This window comes from Stegodyphus dumicola, chromosome 4, assembly GCF_044657685.1.
Source record: "Stegodyphus dumicola isolate Sdum_Otavi_A_Nest chromosome 4, ASM4465768v1".
NCBI classification, from domain to species: domain Eukaryota; kingdom Metazoa; phylum Arthropoda; class Arachnida; order Araneae; family Eresidae; genus Stegodyphus; species Stegodyphus dumicola.
This window is the reverse complement of record NC_140771.1, coordinates 139,475,435-139,500,132: the sequence shown is the minus strand read 5'-3', so window position 1 is coordinate 139,500,132 and position 24,698 is coordinate 139,475,435. Positions and strand designations below refer to the sequence as shown.

Below are 24,698 nucleotides of genomic sequence, written 5' to 3'. Positions count from 1 at the left end.
AGAGTAAGGAACCAAGGTGTTATAACTGTGGAAGTATTGGTCATAAATCTAACTCATGTAACAATAAGAGTAAAGGATTTAAGTGTTTTAAATGCAGTTTGTTTGGACACAAAGCCGTAGATTGTTCGAAAACATCATCTAAAAATATCCAAGATGCCAAAGCTGTTACTCCAATAACTCAGACTTGTCAGAAAGGAATGCATAAAACTGTTAATTTGGGTAATTCGCAAATTGATGCTTTAATAGATACTGGTAGTCAGGTAACGTTAATCTGAGAAGATATACATAAGAAGATAGGTTCTTCTGAACTTAAGTCAGCAGATCTACAGTTAACGGGGTTTGGTAATGGTAAAATTAAGCCTACTGGAAAATTTGATGGTGAATTCCAAATTGATGGTTCGTTATTTAAATCAAATACAGTCAAAAGTCGTTAATTCGGACACCCATAATTCGGAATGATCTATAATCCGGACCTCAAAACTAAAAACTTTCTGTGCATGCGCCGCGTTGACACATGCGCATAGGCGTTTACGCGTGCACGTAAGACCTTTTACGACTGCGCATATGAGTATGCGCAAGTGCAGAATACGTTTTCGCGTGCGCGTTTTATGTATAATGGACGTATAAGCTAAAATTATCTAATTATCTATTTCAGTTAATGTTAATGATTGCGATGTTCCTTAATTTTCGAATTGGATCCAGCTTATTATTTTTTGCAGACTGTAAGAGCAATTTTATAAAAGTAAGCTTAAACTTTCGATTATATCAAATAGAATTTCCGATATATATTTGTTAATATGTAAAGGATCTAAAGTGAAAGTATGGTTTGAAATCCGAAATCTGTTTATCAGTTTCACGCTGCTCGGCGGGGGGAACGCCGCGGCGAGCGCATAATGAATTAGAAGTTGATCTGTCAGCACTATCCTTATCTTCAGCGCAGATGTTTTTATTTTATTTGGCTTATAATTCCTTACGAAATGTAGTATTTCATCTCGATATGCTCCGTCTTTGATATGATTTAAAACAAGTTCCTCGTCATTATAATTCACTTCCGATAGCGAAGAAAAGTGACAGAGGTTATTGAAAACGAAAAAATTTCGATTGACAAATTAGTCGGTGTTCTTGACACAGCAATACAGCGTAACTTTGTAACTGAACAAGAAATTATGTCTGTTTAATAGAATTAAAGAGAAAGTATTATCACATGAAACGAAGCAAAACTTAAACAACTTACATTGAAAGAAATGTTTAATAAAGTAAACAAATAAATATTAAGCTTTTTCTTTTTGCAAATTTTGATACCCTTTAGATCATAAATGTTCTTTATTTCATAAATTATGGTTTCATATTTTTAATTTTAGAATTTCTGCATGCCATCTAACGAGATTTAAACTGATGATCTATAATCCGGAAAAATCGATAATCCGGAATCGCCGAAGTCTCGATGAGTCCGGATTAACGACTTTTGACTGTATTTGCGTTATCGCAGAAAATAAAAAATCTGATAGTGATTCCGAAGGGCATAAAAATGCTCATTGCAATGGAAATGGTTCTGAGGAAGTATTTGAAAAGTTGTTAATTATGGTGTTTTACTTCCAAAACCAGAAACTGATCCTGTTAGTATAGTTCCTGTTGGGTAGAGGCGAGCGAACATTTTTTCTTATACGCATGCATATTAATTATGATGGCGCAGCTGTCTCTTCTACCGACACATCCGTCATTCGAGCTTCGAGCGTAGGGAGATGGTGAGATGATACTTGCTGTGTGATGGTCAATACGATTTCCTGTGTGATATTTTTATTCATTATTCGTGTAAATAAAGTGTGTTGTCCTAAATCGATGGCTTCTTTACTCTAAATATTGGCCTCTGAACAACAAATGGTAGCAGCTCCATGGTTTTGTCAAGAAGAATTGGATATAAGAGACCAAGTCGAAACCGAAACTATCATAGTGGAAGCTAAAAATGGAGAAGTGGAACGTTCCCGAATTAACTGGAGAGAACTATTTTATTTGGGCATTAAAAATTAAAGCTGCCTTATCACTGAAAAGACTTGACTCGGTAATTTCAACAGTAAAACCAGAAAATTTAGACGAGAAAGATGAAAGATTGTGGAATGAGAAAAACGCTGACGCCGTAGCATATATAAAACTTTCACTATCGGATCAACAGGCGCTTCAGTTCTCCACAGAAGAGAATGCAAAAATTCTTTGGGAAAAAATAAAGTCAACATTTACGGGACAAGCCGAAGATCGAAAAATAGATGCTGGTAATGAGTTAAAAAATTTAGAAATGAAGTTGCATGAGTCGGCTAATGATTATATCGCAAGAGCGAGAGGAATAGCAACTAAGTGTCAATTGCTAGGACTAGATGTATCTTCTCGGGAACTGGTGTTTTACACAGTCCGTGGACTTCGTGGAAAATTCTCTCGAATTAGGGAAATTGTAAAAACTCAGCGTGAAAAAACAATTGATGAAGTACTCGAAATACTCCGTGAGGAAGAGTCCGTTCACAATTCAACGAATGAGAAACGACCTGATGGATACAACACAGAGGCGTTCATATCAAGAAGGAATAAAAACTATAAGCAAAGAATTTGTTACATTTGCCGACGGCCCGGTCACATCGCGAAGGACTGCTATTACAGAAACAAGAATCCAAAATGTGAGTTATCCAAAGGTAACAATGAAAGAAAACCTATGAGTGTGAACATTTCATCTCGTTCTGATGAAAGTGATTTTGCTCTTCAACTTACACGTGGAAAAAATGATGAATGTGATAAAATTTGGTTGCTGGATAGTGGTGCAACCGTACACATGGCAAAAGACTTCTTTTGGTTTCAGAATATTACACCAGAGGTGAGGGAAATTTACCAGGCAGGTAAACATTCAAAAATATATTCAGAAGGTATTGGTACTGTTAAAGCAAAAGCTATAAATACAAAGAATTCTAGTTTTATTAATTTAACTATTAGTAATGTTAGTTATATTCCTGATTTAAGAAATAACTTATTGTCACTCACTGCCTTAATGGATAAAGGATGTAAAATTGAATCAAGGAATAATTCTGTATTAGTTTTTAGTAGGTGTAATGAATTACTTTTTAAAGCATTTAAGAATAACGGTAGGCTTGAAGTTAATTTAGAACCATATTATAATTCTGAATCTTGCATTGCTAATGATTGTACTGGTAATAATTATGAACTTTGGCATAGTAGATTGTGCCATTTAAATCCAAAATATATGAATATATTAAAATCCAAAATATATTAAATATAAATTTAAATCCAAAATATATTAAAATGAAAGAATACATTGATATTAATGGTGTAAGTGATTTTAAGTGTGAAACTTGTGACATAAGTAAAATAACTAGAAAAAGTCATCCAAATATTGACATTAATCAGAGTACAGAAATTTTAGAATTAATTCATTCGGATCTATGTGGCCCTGTTCAAACTGAATCAATTGGTGGGTCTAAATATTTTATGATCTTAGTGGATGATTTTTCTGGAATGTATTTTACTTATTTTCTTAAAAGTAAAAGTGAAGTGTTTGACGCATTTTGTAAATTTAAAGCTAAGTATGAAAATTTAACTGGTAAAAGAATTAAACGTTTGAGAACAGACAATGGTTTAGAATTTGTAAATCAACAATTAGATAATTATCTTGCTAATTCAGGTATTTTTCATGAAAAAACAATTCCATATAACAGTGAGAGTAATGGGAAAGCTGAACAGGCAAACAGAGTTCTTTTAGAAAGAGCTAGGACATTACTACATGAGAGTAAGCTTCCGGTAAAATTCTGGGCAGAAGCAATTAATTTTAGTACTCAAGTATCAAATTTAACACCCCGGAAAGGAAAAGAAAAAAATCCTTTAGAAATTTGGACTGGTAAAAAACCCAAATTAAACTATCTAAAAAGGTTTGGATGTGTGGCATACTTTCACATTCCGAAAGTGATGCGAAACAAATTTGACATAGCAGGGAAAAGAGGGATAATGTTAGGATATGCTAGAGAAAGAAAAGGATATCGTATTTATGATATAGCAAGTAATAAAATAATTGAAGAACGATCAGTTAAATTTAACGAATCTTTAAAGGGTAGTAATTATATGGGAAAAAATAAAACCTTAGAAACTTGGGATATTGAAGAATTAGAAAGAAAGGGAAACGAATTAGATCAAAAACCACACCTCGAATTGGTTGTTACGGAAAATACTCAAGCAAGCGAATATGATGACTCATCAAATTTCGAAATCCGGGACATGAGCCGTTGTAGTGGGGGTGATGACAGGGGGAACAAAGTCCAAACATCTGATAGCTATGAAAAAAGTAATAAATATGGAAATGAAATACCATTAAGACGATCAGAGAGGCTCAAATCAAAACAACTAGCCAGAGGCTGAAATCAAAACAACTAGCGTCAAGTATAATCAGTAATGTTCCGAATGATTTTTCAGAAGCAAAACAAAGTGCTAATTGGTATGACTGGAAATCCGCAATGGAAAATGAAATAGATTCATTACATAAACACGAAGTGTGGGAAATAGTAGAGAGGCCTGAAAAAACAAAATTAGTAAAAAGTAAGTGGGTGTATACTTTGAAGGAAGGAGACTCTGGGGAAGTAAAATATAAAGCGCGATTAGTAGTGGCTGGGTTTAATCAAATAAAAAATAAGGATTATACCGAATCATATTCACCAGTAGTTAACATTGAATGTTTTAGATTATTGCTTGCACTTTCAGCTAAATTAAACTTGACTGTTAAATTTTATGATGTAAAACAGCGTACTTGTACTGTGACTTAAACAAGGATGTGTATATGACTCCTCCACCTGGTTATGAAAAACTGATTGGAGAAGGTAAAGTATGTAAATTGAAGAAAAGTATTTATGGGTTGCCTCAATCCGGTAGAAATTGGTATATAAAAATAAAAAATGAATTAGAAAAACTTGGGCTGGTACAGTTAACATCTGATAATAGTATATTCATTTATAATGATACCAAAAACATTTTTATCTTGTGTTTGTATGTTGATGATTTATCTGTATTCTGTAATAATAAAAAAAATGCTTGAAAATATTGTTTCTAAAATAAAAAATGTATTTGAGTTAAATGAAAATACTAATTCAAAATTTTTAGGAATGCAAATAGAAAAACTTGAAAATGGTATATGTTTGTCTCAAACAGAATATATTGAATCTTTATTGACTAAACACAATCTGGAAAATTGTAAAGCAGTGAAAACGCCAATCGTTAAAGGGGCAGATAAAGGTTTTTCATGTACAAATGAAAAAATTGAAGCAATTTTGTATCAGGAATTAATTGGGGAACTTTTATATTTAGCGAATAGAACACGTCCTGATATATCATTTGTAACAACTTATTTGTCACAATTTAATCATGTACCAGAAAAAAGGCATTATCTTTTGGCTAAAAGGGTATTAAGGTATTTAAAAGGTACAAAAATAAAAAACTTTTCTATAGCAATGATTTTGGAGTTTTAAATGCATATGCTGATGCTAGTTGGGGAAATGCAGAAAATGGTAAGTCATTTTGTGGGGGTACTATTTTACTAGGTGATTCATTGATTTCTTGGAAATGCCGTAAGCAGAGAAGTGTTAGTCTGTCTACTTGTGAAGCAGAATTATTTTCTATTTCTGAAATTTGTAAGGATATTATTTGGACTGTAAATTTATTATCAGAATTAAAATGCAAACAATTTTTGAATGGTGCAGTGGTCATGAATACAGACAGTCAAGCTGCCATCCAGTGGATTAACTGTGCCAGATCTTCTACGAAATCCAAACACATGAACTTATGTTTTCATTTTATGAAGGACTTAACAAAGGACAATGTTATTAAGTTGGAATATTCACAAACTGATAATATGATTGCAGATTTTCTTACTACGAGTGTCAGTGAAGAAAAATTAATCTATACATTGAAAGTAATTTCCTTAATTTCTTAATGTAATGTGTTATATATTGTTTGTATTTCATTTTTGTATTGAAAAAATGTTGCTCGCAGGAGGGGTGTGTTGGGTAGAGGCGAGCGAACATTTTTTCTTATACGCATGCATATTAATTATGATGGCGCAGCTGTCTCTTCTACCGACACATCCGTCATTCGAGCTTCGAGCGTAGGGAGATGGTGAGATGATACTTGCTGTGTGATGGTCAATACGATTTCCTGTGTGATATTTTTATTCATTATTCGTGTAAATAAAGTGTGTTGTCCTAAATCGATGGCTTCTTTACTCTAAATATCGGCCTCTGAACAACAGTTCCTGTTACAGTACAGAATGTGATCAAACTGGACACTTCATCTACAATCAAAGCAGGTGGCATTGATTCCCTGATTGTGAATTTTGACGACGTCCTGAATGATTCAGATTCTGATGTAAAAGAAAATGATGCTATTAAAGATGAATTTGTATTAGGGCAAAAAGGAAACTCAAGCACAATACAATTAGCTTCGAAGCCAACGAGGAGAAATGACACTGCAGAAGGAGATTCTGAAGAGAATCATTTTTCCGAAGAAGAGTCAGTTGCTAAAGATGATGAATCAAATGTGAATTCTACTAGAACAATTTCAGTAAAATACCTTGCAATAGAGAAGCAAAAGAAGCCACTGGAGACGAAGAAACTACAGAGACCACCGAAGAAGAAGAGGAGATTGAAAAGCAGAAGTCAGTCAGAAAACCTGATCAAAACGACACTGATACAGAAAGCAAAGATGGAACAAAAGAAACTAAAGAAGGTGAGAAAAAAGAAGCGGAAATGCAGATTCAGAGGACCCAAGAAAAAAATCGAAAATCTTTGATAATGAAATAACGATTTTGATGATTCCTGATTTAGACTTTTTCCCAAGATGATAAATTTTTCCTGATTTGACTAATTTTTCACTATTTGACTAATGAACGTATTGTAAGGATGAAATGTATGAAGGAAGACGGCTTAAAAAAGACGATTTTAAGAAGACACATTCGAATGACGGATCTTGAAGATATCTAAGACGCATTCAGAAGACGTATCCAGACGAATTATACCAGACAACATCAAAGGAAGACGTGTTTGGGAAATACATATATTCAGATAGACTGTTCAAGATGAACGAACACTGAAAGAGCATTTAAGAAGAGCTAACGCCGTTATTTCTGAGGATGTTAAGATAATAAGGGAAGATGGCTGAAATAAACCATTTAAGATGACTTTTCCCTTAATAGTAACTAAAAAAAAAATTTTTTTTTTTTTTTTTTTTTTTTAAATTTTATTTTTCAGATCCCTAGATGTGATGGTGGTGCTACGAGAATGCGAGGCCGCATTCCATCAGGATGGACGAGCAGTTGTGGGATGGTATCGTTCATTATAATCAGATAACACGACAAGCTGTGAGAATAAATCTTTTACTTTCTCGATGATAGAAGGCAGACGATTCCGCCATTAAGACGATGACGCGATTAAAAGATGTTTAAATGTAAAAGATGATTCCTTCTCTTCATCTGTAAATAATCTCATCTATTTCCTTCTACGTATGTAATTACTTTGTAGTTTGTTGCAACTATTCATGTTTCATTAAATATTCAAGTTTTACATAAATCGGACTAGTTTATTAGCCCCCGGACAGCCACCTAAGAAGTAAGTTTACAAACATCATGTTCCTGGACAGTAAGTTCTGATTCTACATATATATATATGATATTTCTACATCAAAGTTCAGGCATGGTTTTTGCAGAGTGGTAAGACTAATCCAAAAAATTGATTTAGCTTTTAATGGACATCTTTATTCCACAACTTTAATTCAATTTTTAACATAGACCATGTTTTACTTCGTATGAAATTCTCTAAATCACATATTCAATAGTAGTTTAAACCAAGTACGACTAAAGTTAAACTTTATGCGTCATAACTATATTTCTAACAAAGGAAAGATAGATCAAGCAGCAGAGAGATGTATAGCACAGGAGAAGAGGCGAGCTTCTTATGACGCAAAATGATGCGCATTCGTTATTTATAGTAGCGGTTACATAATAGGTTAGCAAATTCTAGAAGGTACTGGTCTGGGGGAAGGATCCTGAATTGCAGAAAGTTAATTAAAGGTTGTGTGTTTGCGTAGAGCAAAGCCATCGTATTTTATATTTTACACCATCCTCCCCTCAAAAACAAGAGGCCGGGTGAGCAAAGCATTAGTAGATTAGTAAGGCAAGAAGTATGAGGAAAGACATGAAGAAACATCCAGGACAGCATACAGGCTTTAACTACATCCTATCATAAATCATGATCTTTTCTCAAATAATTATAAAGTTTTGGAAGTATACAATTGTACAATGATTTCTAAATAAACATATAACTAAATTTTATATGGAATAATAATAATAAATAAATAACTGTGATATTTCGGCATCAAAGTTCAGGCATGGTTTTTGCAGAGTGGTAAGGCTAATCCAAATGAAGAGGCAAGTTGATTTAGCTTTTAATGGTACATCTTTATTCCATAGCTTTAATTCAATTTTTAAAATAGATCATGCTTTACTTCATATGAAATTCTCTAAATCACATATTCAATAGTAGTTTAAACCAAGTACGACTAAAGTTAAACTTTATGCGTCATTACTATTTCTAACAAAGGAAAGATAGATCAAGCAGCAGCAAGATGTATAGCACAGGAGGAGACACGAGCTTCTTCTGACGCAAAATGGAACACATTTGTTATTTATGTTAGCGGTTACATAATAGGCTAGCAAATTCTAGAAGGTACTGGTCTAGGGGGGAAGATCCTGAATTGCAGAAAGTTAATTCAAGGTTGCGTGTTCGTGTAGAGCAAAGCCATCGTATTTTTTTATATTTTACATCAATAAATTTCTTACTTTAAGTCTTTGCCTATAATTTTTCAGCACCTTGTAAGGATTATGTTAATTTATCTAACAGTTAAATTTTGAGTTAAAGTTCCTTTCCTGTCTTCCTGAATTTCAACTTAACAACTTCCAGCCAGAACATAGTTTTAGAATCACGTTTGAATGCAAATGAGGAGAAGTATTTAACCATGAAGTTCTACTAACTTCGGGAGAGAGAACCAGTAATTCTAACTAGTGCACATTCACATTTTAAGGCTATTCTCTCTTAAGCTATTATCACGCTTGGCCGTACTTTAGGCCCTTGATAGCTTTGCTGTTATTCAGCATTAAGGGGCCAACTCTGTTAGAATTTTTATAGCTTTGGCTATATCTTTTTATTTAAGATTAGTTAAGTTAATTTCTTAGCTTTTGAGTTCAAGTCTGAGTGGAGGCTTTATTGTAACACTCCAAGGAGGAGTTTTGTGAAATTAATTTGGAATAATAAAGGGTCTTTAACCATTCTCAAGTTTTATTTACTGTCTCACAAACTCAAGCGATTATTCGCTTACCAGTTCTTAAGGTTCTGCAACTTTAACTTAAAAATACACAGCATAGAATCTTACAACCTTAATGCATGAAAATACTAGGCATGATTATGTTATTTATTTTTAAAATTGTTTTTATATACATATATATAATGGAAATTAAATTAAAATAAATAATATGTATAAAATTAAGCCCATATTCAATTTGGAATAAATCATATGCAAAAATCAGAAGCATAGTGGCAGACTGCAAGAAAAGGGGAACATAACAAAAACAAAAATGAAATAAGATGGTAATCTCTTATTCTTATTTCTTTCTGCTTCTGGTTTTTGCACATTTCTCCACTTGTTGCTGCTTTCAGCATGCAATTAGATTAGGTTTTGAACCACCAAACCACCTTTTTACTTTTTATTAATTTATATATATAGTATATATATATATATACAATTTATATCAGAAATTGTATATATATAGTATATATATATATATACAATTTATATCAGAAATTGGTTAAGTACCAAAGGAGTGTATATATGTGACAGAACATTTTACATGATCAAGCAGCATTATTAAATGATATTTTTTATGTATATGCAGTTGACACTATATCATCTCTTTAAAATATGCATGGCACTAAGACATACCATGAGAGATCTTGAGTTTTTAACACATCACACTGTCCTTTCATTATTAAAATTGCAGCACTGTATTCCTGGATCACTTTTAGATCCATCCTTTGTCATATTTATAGTTATAAAATGAATGCAAGACTAAAACAATTTGGTTTAAAATTTACTGACAAACCAAACTGTATCTCTGATTTCTGAAAAACACTGACCTGTTTCAATATGAACAAGATATGTTTTTAATACAATGGCACTATTCTTCAGACAACTGTTATTTTCAGCCTTGATGCTCTCTGTGTGAAATGCTCTTTTCCACCCAAAACAATGGATTGTGCACAAAAAGAAAGGTTTGAAGAGCCCAAGTGCAGTAACTGCCAAGAACCGCACATTGCTTCTATAATGAGTGTGTTGAATTCCCTAAAAATAAGCCCAAACAGAGTAAAAATACCAGCTGTGTTAAGCCAGGCATCTCATAAGCTGACATATGGCCAAGAAAGAGGCTGCTACACTCACCCCAAACACCAATGCTTACTACTTGTCACTCAGCTGCTGCTGTACCTGCCAAGTTGGTTAACAATCCTAATTATAATAACAGTAAATCATTTAAAATTTTAACTAGCACCAGTGATATAAATGGTAAAAATCAAATTTTGGAATTTCTTACATTTTTTAAAAAGATGAATGAAATAAATGAAATTTTTGGAAAAGATGAATGATTGCCACACCTCGCTGGCTAGTGGTTACACCAACATTTCAAGATTATCCTTTTCATGACGTTGGACTTTCCCATGCATTTTTCTCTCCTTTTTGTTTCACCTGGTTACCATATGATTTGCTACTTTAGTTCCCACTAACTACACTATGGAGGTATATCTTCATTTGGATGACTTCATGATTTGGGAAATGGCTACTGCCTTTCCCTCTCTTCCATCATGTTAGCCATATTTCAATGTTATGTTCATATCCCAACGCAGGATAGGGCAACTGCCAGGCATCTGAACTTGTGATTGTGCTCACCCAAGGCATTTGTTTTTAATTTTTTAAATTAAAAGAATTTAAGATTTTGTTACTAATTATGAAACTTATTTAATGCACTTGGAATTAATGATTTTCTCAGTCTAACAATTTTTTTGAATTTAGCATACACTTATTAAAAATTTTTTAATGTTTAAAATGCTTTCGTGAAAATCAACCAGTTCAGCAAACAATCATCATCAAATCGTGACTGAGTTATATTCACATGCAAGCTGGAATTATTCTTCCTTCAAACACAAGGATACTAGTGCAGTTTTTAACCCTCGTTTTAAGTATACTACAGCAATATATAAGCAAACAGTGGACTTGACACTGAAAGCAGCAAGATGAGATGGAATAAACTATATTTTCAAACACTCTCCCTGATTTACAGGCTAAAGAGGAAAGTTCCTATAAAATAAATAAACGATTCAAATTTCTAAAAAACTGATAAAAGAAATTTGGAGATTGAAAAACCTTTAAAACAAATACAAACACATTTAACTTAAACTCCGCTCCTAAATAATAATTTATCAACTTAAAAAGTTGATAAATAAATTTCTAAAGCTATGGCTTTGGACTATTTATATAAAATGTCTTCCATTTGTTGACTAAAATGAAACTATCAAGCTGTTTTAAGTATAAAATTTTAGCGCATATTTGCATACTTGTTATAGAATCTTCTGCTTTATTGAATAATTTTGATTTAAAAAATTGTACTATCAGTGCAAGGTTTTTCATTAAATATGGATTCAAATATATTTTAATTATGTTACCCAGGAAACTTAAAAATACCTTTAAGGTACCTGTGCAAAAATATTAATTTTATGCATTGCAATTAAGAATATTCTTTTAAAATTTTAATACAAATAATTTATACTAGCATAAAAAGCTGAATATTACTTGAATTCAAGAAATTACATCTTAAACGTATTGAAACGTCTGGAACTTTTATGAATTAGAAGTGAATCTATATAACATTTAACTAAAAGGACAATGTGAGAAATAAAGCAATGATGCATTACTGTACTTACCTCAGTTGATTATGACCTAATGGATTATTGTTTAATTTTAAAGTTTGCAAATTTACAAGCCTTCGCATCTGAGGTGGGAGGGATTCTACAATAACATACAATGAAGGGGAAAAAAAAAAAATTGAATGAAGACACACAATAAAAATTATAAATAACAATACAACAGATTTAATATAAATAAAAGCTGTGATCCAATATTATTTTGAAGAGTTCATGGATTTAGCCATAATTTCTAACAATTTAAAGCATGAATGCTCAACTAATATTTTTCAAAACATAAGCATCCCAAGATACAAAATGCTCATATCCACTCTGCTTGGCTATATGTCATGTGATATACTGACAATGTCACTATCACACTGGCATGCTTCATAATATTCATTTAAGCACTATTTCTGACTTCCCACCAATTATTATAATATAGGTTAAAAATAACTTCAAACCACATTCTTTGAATTAATACATAACAAATTATTTTAAATATGCAATTTAGTATACATATTTCCTTTTGATTCTTAATTTGTTCATAATTCTTTAACTGAGAATGAAAAACTACATGCTTAAGTATTATGCAAAACAAAACCATCTGATTAATTTTGACCCCAGAACCAAAATTAAATATTTTCTCGTGTAATCATAACTTCCCTTTGGAAATCAAAATTTGATTTAAAACTATAATGTCTGAAACATATATATCCAACAAACTGGAAAGCAGCATATTATAAAAAGGCAGACTATGCATATTAATTGTAATAAACAAAATATCATATTAGCAGCTGACCCTGATTTCAAGCTTACTTAGAAACATATCTACACATACTATGCAATTATGGCATAACTCAAGAAATGTTATGGACATTTTAGAGAAAAATTTCCAGCTGTAGTAAATCATTTTCATTTTGGCAAAATCAAAATATTTAATTTCTGCAAAAAACAGGTAGACCTACACCTAGATCTAGTTAGGGTCTCCAGTTCAAAGAACACTAATGTCAAGATGAAATTTACCTTGTGACATTTAATAAATATGTAATATCAAATTGTAAAACAGCATTTCAACTTCTGAACTTGAGATTTCTATTGTCAAAATTCATACTGCTTGATTAGAAAATGAACAAACTGGTAAGTGCACGGGATGCTGAATCAGGAAATGAAAACTGGCTGATTAAATTTTAAGGAATCCACTTGATTATTTAAATGAACAAAACAAATATCTCAAAGTCCAAAAGCAATTGATGAATGACGTTTTAAAGAGTAGGAGCATTTGAAATTAAATTAAAATTGTATAATCTTGCAAATAAAAACCACTTAAATTTCTTCTAGAAAAATCATGTAAACAGTAAAAGATATATAAAATTGAATTCAGTTGTCATCAGATTTACTTGGTAAATCTGCAAATGAAATGCATCTAAGTCGCAACTGCTAAGAGAAAAAATTTCAGCATTTTATGAACATTTTCTATTTATGATGTTCACATTTTGAGAAATGTAGATTTGTAATTAATATCCCTTCCAAAAAAATAAGCATCTTTTATAACTAAACAAAAAGTTTTTAAACAGTTTTATGTTATGGCTTTTAGTAAATTTAACATATTAAATTTGGCATATAATCCTTAGCAAATCTTTATACAGACATGGAGTCTACTAGCTCCAAAATGTTGGACACTCATGATTTAAAGATATTTGGCACATTTTACTACAGAATATCAATATTCTTTATGACAATTAAAAAGTAAATTGTACAGGCTAGACCCGGCATGCCAAACTTGTGGCCTATATGCAGCCCTCATGATCCTCTGTTCTCTCTCAGAAAATAACAAAAATGCATAATCATAATGCATTCATAAAAATTGGAATTTCGCTGAACATCGAATAATATATAAAAAAAAATTTGCAAAAATAAATAATAATAATAAAAAATATCTTTACCCCCAACCCAAATACTTTCTCAACCAATGTTAACAATGTGCTCGCCCATTCACAGATGGAATTAACAGATATGCAACATGCCTCTAAAGCTAAAATTCAAGAAAGTAGGTACACCCAAATTTAAGAATAATTATCTGCACAGCTCTCAGAAAGGTGCAAATTTTGCATTGTACATGATTTTCATGTACAGTAGTACATACCAGAGTGCACAGCTTTTCTTACTTACAAAAGGATAAATTCTTCAGCAAGATTCAGGTTAACAGAAATTCAAATTACCTCTGTTGTGAAAATTGCTAGTGGGAACAGAATGCTTCTAGACATCCAAAAGCTGGCTGTAGGAAAAACATGCAGGTGTCAGGAAAGAAACAAGATATTCATTTACTACCCAAATTTCCTCAAGTTCCATTTTCCCCCTTTTTTGGGGGGAGGATTTTAGCATTAGGTAAGATTTTATGCAATTATTTATTTTTAAACTCATTACACCATTAAGTATACCATTAAGTATAAATGGCATTTTGTTTCTTCTGGTCTATACTATTGTACACTGCTGACTGTCTGAAGACTTAAGATATTCAGTTCAAGTTGAATGACATATCTGAGCTAGACAATGTTACATTTTAAAGGTTCATTTGTATGGTCCTATTACAAAAAAGTAAGAAATCAGTCAGGTTAATTAAAATTTTATATAGTTTTCATGAATTCTTATATATTGGGTATACAAATAAGTTTTGAGGGATTTACATAAGATGGCGTTACCAGTATTAAATCCTATCGGACTATCTAGTAACTATACTCCTGTCAAAACGCCAGCATTTCCGTCTAAAAATCAGTCTGTTTCATTTCGCTGAAATGTAAACAACAAATTTTCTTTGTGCTTAACCCATGTCAACCTTTGTACCAACAAAACAAAATTTGTGGGAAGCGATTCTTTTTCTTTTAATTTGAAGAAAAGTGCAGTTGATGGACATCAATAGCTGTGTGAAGCATATGGGGAACATGCTCCATCAATAAAAACATGTGACCAGTAAAGTTTGAAGACTCTGTGCTGGAAGGGTTATTGGACAAAGATACATGCCAAACTCAAGAGGAGCTCGCCCAAACCTCGGGAGTAACTTAACAAGCGATTTCAAAGCATCTTAAAGCTATGGGTATGGTGCAAAAACAAGGAAATTGGGGTCCATCTAAACTCAAGCTCATAGAGACTTTGAACACTGTTTTTCATATGCATACAACTGCTCTAAAGGCAAAATTGGTAGAGGTTTTAGGCAGCAAAGCATGATGGGGGACAAAAAATTGTCTACTCAAAACACAGAAAATCGTAGGGTAAGCCTGGCCATGCATCAATTTCAACAGCCAAAGTGAAAATTCATGGCAAGAAGCTAATGCTGTGCATCAGGTAGGATTAGCTCCGAATGATCTATTATGAGCTACTTTAGCCTTATGAAACCATCACTGGGGAATGTTACAAACATCAGTTGATGCAACAGAGCCGAGCATTGAAGCACGAACACCCCCAATATGCCAAAAGACATGACAAAGTTATCATTCAGCATAATGCTCACCCACATGCTGCAAAAGTCGGTTCTTGGATCGCCTCAAAAAACGAGGAATTTTTTAAACGTAAAATCCATATGCTACCTGAAAGATGGGGAAAAGTCATAGCTAACGATGGGCAATAGTTTGAATAAAATATATTCTTCCAATTTTTCTGAATAAAGCTTCAAAGTAAAAAAAAAACTCAAAACTTATTTGTACACCTAATGTTATATAATAATACATGCGGTACGGAGTCTGGAAACCGGACATCTAATACCTGGATCGCCACCTAAACTTTTTTGTTTTTAGAATTTTTCCCTCCTTTACAAAGTCTAAAATTGGAGAATACTAAGGGAGGGAGATGTGGCATAAAAGCCATTTTTCTTACTGAGATTTCTGTATGCTGCTTTCAAACACCTGCTGACTATGGAACCATATCATGTCCAGTGGGACTACCTTGATCAACATTAGCTATGATCATTAAGTGGCCTTTGAGTGGTTGTGAAGGGGAGTTCAATGTTTTTTCCTTAAACCTAAAAAATAAGTGGAGCCCCAAGACATATTTGTTTTTTTAGGATGTTGCTCATACTGATTTCTTTTGTTTGCATAGCAGCGAGAAAGACAGAATTATATTTTGAAGAACTTGAATTCAGTAAACATAGCACTGTCCTTTCTTTAATTTTTTAATTTGTTCCATATTATTATTTTCACAGGCTATTCTTACTACAGCTATCTTATCAAAATTAAAGTCTGAATTTTCAATTATATTGAAAAGAGTTTCCAACTCTGGAGTTGCAGTAGAATCTGCTCAGTGAAAGCATATTTAAGACTTGCCTCTTCTATATCACTATTGATGAGAGAAAATAGCATTGCTACATTTCAGGGTTATGAAAGTGCAATTTCAAAAAACAATCTTATTTTGGCATAGATTCTGAATGCTTTAGAAGGTAAAATTTTCTAATTAATGGAACTTTCAATGAAACACAAACAGTGATCATAAATAAAGATTATATAACAGAAGTTTTCAACTGCGATGAAAATGCCCCAATCAACTAATAGATGACGAAACCTATAATATGGTTTTAAATTCAGAAAATAACATTATTGATATTGAAGAAATTGAAAATGATATTTTGACAATGAAAAGATTTTGATTGACAGTTCAGTGAGAAATCCTGAATAAATCAAACATATAAATATTGAGTTGTCTTTGTAAATTTTAAAGCCATAAATTTGTCATTATTTAATAAAAAAAAACTATTTGATATTTTTAATTTTACAATCTCTTCATATCATCTTACAGATTTAAACTGACGAAGTAAAATCTGGAAATTTCAAAAATCATTGGAGCCTGACAATTCTGGACCTTGGAAATTGTGCTGCATAATATTATACAGTACAAAGTCCGGACATTCGGACTACCAGCATTTCTCCTCTTAAATTTTAGAAATGAAGAACTTTTTTTTTTAAAGGTATTTTTCTCAGACTAGGAATAAAAGAATTTTTCTCCATACTAACTGAGATTCCTAGAATGACACATTCAAATGCTGGTTAAAGAATTAAGAATGTGGCCAACGACAATACATTGATTGACGTTAGCCACAACCTCATTTTTGGCTCTTAAGCGGTTGTGGAGGGAAGTGGAGCCGATCTAAGTGATAAGTAAGGCTCCAAGACATATTTGTTTGCAGGAGGGATATTGCTCACACTGGTTTTCTTTTCATGACATAGCAGTGAGGAAGTGAGAAATTTGAAGAATTTAAGATAAAAAAACAGCAAATTTCACTTTTCCTTAACTTTCTATTTGTTAAGCTATTATTATAACAGCTGTCTTACCAAAAAAAAAAAATGTTTAAATTCTCGATTATATCATCTGCAAAATGAAAGTGTATTTGCCTTCTATAGCAACCACAGTGAAAGAAAATGGTGTTGCCACAATTTAGGCTTAAGAAAGTGAAATTTCAAAATTAGTACAAACATCAGCTTATTTTGACATAGATCTTGAACACTAAAGAAAGTGAAATTTTCCAGTAAAAATGAAGAAATGAGAAGTAATAATACCGTAATTTCCAGAAGAAACACTACGGCGTTTACATATTTAAAACTTAAATTTTCAGCAAGTGCGGCATTTGTACCCATACGGCGTTTAGGTGCACTAAAAATAAAATATTTTCTATGATAATCATTGTACATAGTTTGGATGGCCTTGTCACTGTACACAGAGACTGTAGCTGTTCCCACACAAAAGACCACTCAGTTGATTTTTGCGAACGTTATTTTGTTTACATTCTTTCCCTTGAACGGACCTACATGCCTTATTCAACCTAAACGGGATCTCAGAACAATAACATTCTTCCCCCTTTCAAATCAACATTCTCATCAGTTTGAATATTCTCTCTATTCTGCCATTCGATGAATCTTCCAGGATCCATCCTCTCCCCACCCCTGCCTTTTCTGCAATTTTTTTCAAAGGCGGACACGACTCCACCTGCCTCGCAATAACAAACTCTGACGTATTTCCCCTTCAGCATGAATCGATTTTTCTTGGCATTCTGCCAGATACAGATCCCATCAGTTTGGGTACAAGTACTTGTTGAATAGTTTTTAAGTAAGAAGGGAGTGGAAAATGTTTTTAAATGGTACCTAAATGGCACAGAAGCTATGCTGGTTTTAAGCTTAATGTACTTTCACGTGCTGAACAAATTGGCAATAGAGCAGCAGCTCGAGAGTTTGAAGTGGACGAGAGATGTATTCGACATTGGAGAACTGAAAAAGAACTGCTTAAAAATATGCCACAACAGAAACGAGCGAAAAGAACTGGTACTGTAAGGTGGCCTAATCTAGAGGATGACCTTGCAAACTGAATAAAGGAGCAACAACGAAAGGGAATGGCAATTTCAACTGTAAAAATTTGCTTACAAAAGCAAAATTTATAGCAAAACAAATGAACATAAATGATTTCTAAGGAGGGCCTTGCTGGTGTAGCAGATTTATGAAAAGAAAAAATATTTCTGTGTGTACTACTTTTCTAAAATATGTGACAGATATTATTGACAAAAAAAAAAAACTTCTTCAGTCACAAATAATAAATATATATGAAACGGCATTAGCTTTCGACTCTCCTGCAAACAGAACTGTTGATGAAACTGGTGCAAAAACTGAATCTGTGCTTACGATGGGGCATAAAAGAACGTCATTTACATGTGCGTTAGCTTGTGCCGCAAACAGTGACAAGCTAAAGCCGATGATCATTTTTAAACGAAAGACTATTCTGATTTTCCTAATGATGTAATTATTTGTGCAAACGAGAACGGCTGGATGTGCGAAACAATCATGCTTGAGTGGCTACAAAAAGTTTGGCAGTGTCCTAAGGGATCTTTTTTCCAACCAAAAGGGTTATTGATAATGGATTCCATGCGTGCTCATTTACTTGAGTCAGTGAAAACCAGATGTCAAAAATTGTTTATGACAGTAGAAATAATTCTTGGTGGTTTGACAAAAATCTTACAACCATTAGATTTGTCAGGTAATAAATCCTTTAAAGCTGAAGTCCGAAAGTGGTGGGAACGTTGGATGAGTGAAGGATTGCTTACGTATACCAAAAGCAGTAAAATGCATAGAGCATCTTATGAAGAAGTTGCAAAGTGGGTAGGAAGTGCATGGAAATCAGTAAAAACATCGTCAATAATAGCAAGGTTCAAAGAAGCTGAAATTATACCCTTAGATAAAGAGACTGTAACCCAAGAGGATGAATGTGACAATATGGAAGACTTGGACTTAGATCAGGATTTACTAAATCTTTATGAATTCAGATTTTGTTGGCTTCATATGATGTATAGTTTGCTGTAATTCCTTTTGTAAGTAAAATTTAAAATTTCCTTTTGTCATAAAAAATTTAATATTTCATTGTTGCAACATTTTTTATAATATAGTCGCTTCTTTAGTGGGTAAATATAAGTATATACGTGAACATAAATATATTTTCAACATTTCTCACCTTTAATTTATTTTTGAGTTATGGTTTCATTTCATGCATTTTTCTTAACTGATATGTCATATATCAGGACTTAGTTTGAGATTTTGCATCTTTACGGCCCACGACGATGTCATGCGCAATTTAATCTATTGCGGCGTTTCTGCGTAATTTTAATTTTTTCCCCGCCATTTTTCTCGAGTGTGGCCTTTCTTCCAGAAATTACGGTAAATGAAAATGATGCAACTGATGTTTACCACTGTGATGGCAACGCCTCAGATGGTAAAATATGTAGTATGGTTTTAAATCCAGAAAATATCACTACCAATAACAAAGAAAATGGAAAACAGATTTTTGAGAAAGAAAGGATTTCAAGTGACAGTTTAATGGGAATTTTCAGCACGACAATTACAGGATTTGCACAATAAAAAAAAAACTTTATAACTGGAAAAGAAATTATGTCTGTTCATAAAATTAAATAGAAAGTATTAGCACGTGCGCGCACACACACACAAAATGAAGTGGGGGAGGCAAGAAAAGAAACACTTACAATGAAAGAAATGTTTAATAAAACAAATAAATATTATTATTATTATTATTATTATTATTATTATTATTGTAAATTCTGCTTCCCTTAAAGTCATAAATGCTTATATAATATAAAATTTCCCATATATTGTAATAATATCTATAAGTATTATATATTATAATAATATCTATAATATTACATATTGTAATAATATCTATAATAATATATATTGCTATAATATATAGGAATATATAAAATTTCATTCCACCCATTCCAATAACTTGAATGAATGACAAATGAAAAAAAAATTTCCTATTATATCAGATAACAGATTTGTTCTTTGTGACAGAATTCTTAGTTTGAATCTTATATGTGCAATCTATTTCAACTGCATACACACATCTATACATAACTTTATCATATACAATTATTCATAAATATTTTCAATCTATTTTTATAAATTCTTTCCAAAAAAGATAATGTACAATATAAAATAAAATTCGTACAAACTGAATCCTTACAAGAGTAATTATGCAAAATTAAAAAGAAGAGAAAGTTCACCTAATTTATTGTTACTTAAATCCAGATGCAATAAATCAGTGAGGTTCACAAACAGCTGATTAGGCACATTTTCAATTCTAAAAGAGAAAGATTTAATGGATGAGAAAATGAATTACAAAATTTTTAAATATATATACATAGCAATTACAGAATAAACAAATATACTAATTCACTATTCAGATTATTATTCAAATGTACTAATCCACTGTCCAATTTCCATAGATATGAATGTTTATGTTGATATTACACATGAACACATACTGGCAATTCTATAATGTAAACAATAAGAAATATGCTATTATCAACAGACAACTTTACGGTAAAAGCTTAGTTTAGGGTACCCCTTGGCGAAATTTGGCGATTTTTGGTGGTACATGGGTACCGATTTTGTGCAATGCTATGACTCGTTATTTCGGCTTGCGAAGCAGTGATTTTTGCGCCAAAAATCGGCACTACACAAAGCCAAAACAACAAGACAAACAATTGCATAAACTCGGTATCCATGTACACATTGACTTATTTTCACTTAAAGAACCCCCCCCCCCGAATTGCACAAAAATGGCATTGCGCACTCCTTTGACTTTATCCATGTACACGTCGACCTATTTTCACTTAAAAAAAATCCCCGAATTGCACAAAAATGACATTGCGCACTCTTTTAACTTTACTTATGTACACGTCGACCTATTTTCATTTGAAAAAAATCCCAGAATTGCACAAACTTGCATTGCACACTCCCTTTACTTTGTCCATGTACACATCGATATATTTTCACTTAAAAAGTCAAAGGAGCACCAAAGTCTACAATATAGGCAAACAAAAAATACATAATCTCAATAAAATACATTTTAAACCAAACAATAAGATAACATAAAAGAGGAAAAACATGTTATACATTTAAGCACTACCAAAAGCATATATTCACTTACCATGATTTTCGAATTCGCTTCGTACACCCAGAGATCAAAATATCAATCATATTCAAATGACTTTTTTCAAACCAGGTACTCTTTCTGATCGAATGCTTCACATAGTGACCATCTGAACCTTTCTTCCTACAAACCCATTCAAATCCAGCTAAATGGTTTTAACACACACCACAAAAACACTTACAAAACATCCCATGATTCAAAATTTCCCAGAATCATGCACCTGATTACGTCACAATAGGGTTTCCATAACATTCAACTACTCAGGCTACCATAAATGAAACAACAACTTGGCGATAAATCAAACAACAACTTTGCCATAATACAAGGGGTACCTTAAAGTCTACGCTACCCCAACTTTACTTCAGTACAGACATTGATACATACAAATTCAAATATTTGCACATGTTTTAAATGATTTTGCTTCACTATTATAAGAAAATTGTCTTCTTGGCTTTTTTTTTTAACTGCAGCAATATTTTTTAAAGTATAAATTATCGTCTGTTACTTGACAGTTTTGTTTTCATGCAAAATGGACTTTTAAAGAAGTAATGGATCTAAGGCACTGTTCCTGCTCTTTCTGAAGAAAATTATTCATATCCAGTTGTTAACAAACACTGTAAAAGCAATGGTTTTTCGATATCCAAACAGCATAGGTTATAGTGTCAACAAGAAAGGAAAGAAATATCAAAGTTTGGCTTCAAGTGGAAAAACTGTTCCAAATACATATCTAATGAAAAAACAGAATGTTGCAAAGGTATGATCTGTAAAGTCAAAAGAAAATTCACTAAATCAAAGGAGAGTTGCAAAATCATTAAAGTTTTCAGTGCCAACTGTAAACAAAAGGGTTAATGCTTATTTGAATCTTAAAAAGGTGAAAAACCTGATTTGTATTGTCTTGGACAAAAATGAAAAAATGTTGTCACAATAGATTGGTTGGTTGTATTTAAATTACTGCACGAAAAAAGTGATCCATTTATTATCATCAAAGGGAAGGAAAAAATCTGAAAACATGGTTCAAAGAATCTAAAGAAAATGGAGTTACGATTGTTGCTGTTTTTATATATATATATAATGGCAAATTAAAAATAAAGAGAGTAAGAAAAGAATGTTAAGATCAACGCTACATATTTTATACCCAATTTTCAAATATGAAATGCTTTCCCTTTTCCCACAGAGCATTATCAGTAGAACTGCTTCAAGACAAAGCAAGCAGTAACACATCAAAATATAGTGTTCGTTTTCTGGAAAAAAATTTAAATAAGAACAAGGCACACCCTTCATTCATATCCTTACTAAATCTCCTAATGCATGGATGACCATGGACCTCCTGACCCATGGATTTTTGCACTTTTGGACTTTACAAAGGGGATTGTTCAGACATCGAATTACAATCCTCCTTGGACTTTGAAAAGCACTTCAGAGGAATGGGATAAAATACTTTTCCCGATACTACAAAAGGCTTTATGGTGTAGAAAGATAGTGAAGAATAAGGGTTATCAAATAGAACATTACACGCACAAAATTTTAGGTTAAATATTTCTGTAAATACAAAGAAAATTGTCTAACAAATGCGTGAACAGCCTCTGTATAAATGCTAGTAATCATGATATTAAAGAATGCATGGCTAAGAAGATTAATGATTAGGAGTAAAAATGTGAAAAAGTGATAATAGAAATGAAGAAAATTAAAATATTTTGATCTGAGACGTAATAAAAGGGTCATATTTGAGTAGATTACATTTTAAGATTCTCTAAAATTTTTATCCATAGCTAGTAATAACTAAATTTTGTTTCATTTATCTCTCCCTATACCGAACTCTTAACACAGAAAACAAGAATGAGATTACCTGAAATACTATAACTACAATAAGTTAAAATTTGATATGAATGACTTACGAATTATAACTCAGATTCAAGACTAAGAGCCCTTTTGCATGATCTAAATCACGTGGAACTTCTTTCAGATTATTGTGGCTGAAATCCTAAGAAATAAAAATTATTAGAATGTATTTAAAATGCAAGGCACTTTCCATTATAAATTTACATGTTTTACTCTAATTCCAAGCCTCTACCTCAACACTTGCATATATTTCTAGAAATAAGAATTTTCAATCAAATTTTAATTATGAATTCTTTAGGTAGGTTTTCAATGTTACAAGCTTGGCTGTTAAAAATTCAAAAAGAATTCTCACAATTAGTAAGTACTATCTCTATGTCTCTGCAATTTTTTATTAAAAAAATTAATACATATAAACTTAACATTTGAAAAATATTTCCTTCAAAATATTTCTCATTACTTGAGAATATCAAGAAATACTGTAGGTTATTTTATTTATTTATTTATATTACTTTTACCTGAGCTAAATTCAACACATTGCATATTGTGTTTTAATTCTGCATATGTTCAATTAATAAATATTTTTTGGATTTAACAAGAACTGAAAATTAAACACAACAGTGTTGTAGCAACAAACACAAAAATCGCTTTTCATACATTTCTTCTTCAACACACTAAACAGAATTTCGATTTCCCAGTTATTGCAACCCATACAAATTCTGTATGAAAATATTATCTCATCTAGTTAATATTACTCACTACTAATATGTGATTATCCTTATAATCTCATAAAACTAGCACGTGATATGAAATTTTAAAATATAATTATGCTCTCACTTTTAATGTTCAGAGCATTTTCAACTCAAATAACAATAATTAAAAACTACTATTCAGGCATTCACATATGTATTTAAATTAAAGGCTTTATGTCTATTGCCTATAAGGTACAAAGCATTCAGATGCATGGCTAAAAGATACAGAGCTTAAGGACAATAAAATTGAAAAAAAGCTTTAATTTAGGTACCCAGTTAGATTTAAACTTTCAATCTACATAATTACAACTTCACTGTGGCTAATAAATCATTAATGCTAATTCAGAAGTCAAACAACAAAAATCAGCGTTATACCTACAAAATTTTCACAGGACTAGTTTCGATGGTTTTACCGAACCATCATCTTCAGCTGCAAAACCGCAAATGAACAAGATAGGAAATAATGATTAGATAAGATAAGAAAGCCTGGACAAGAATAAGCAAGTGGCGCCATCTGTTGGCGAAACCAGAACTAAAACATAATTTCTCTAAAAGCCGAAGGCAAATTTGGATTGGAATTAGGATCGTTAACTAGAAC

General features: G+C 32.1%; 1 protein-coding gene across 2 annotated transcripts in view; it reads right to left on the bottom strand.

Moving 5' to 3' along the window:
* fliI (FLII actin remodeling protein) overlaps window positions 1-24,698 on the bottom strand; it is a 175,271-nt gene that overhangs the window by 134,488 nt on the left and 16,085 nt on the right. Inside the window, exons 4-6 of one of the 2 annotated variants that reach the window (XM_085815549.1) lie at window positions 23,408-23,493; window positions 20,581-20,657; window positions 12,057-12,141 (exon numbers count right to left, since the gene is read on the bottom strand). In XM_085815549.1, the coding sequence (XP_085671675.1) occupies window positions 12,057-12,141; window positions 20,581-20,657; window positions 23,408-23,493 (248 nt within the window). Of the gene's footprint in view, window positions 1-12,056; window positions 12,142-20,580; window positions 20,658-23,407; window positions 23,494-24,698 lie in introns of those variants that run through there. The other variant, XM_085815551.1, reaches the window with a different exon arrangement.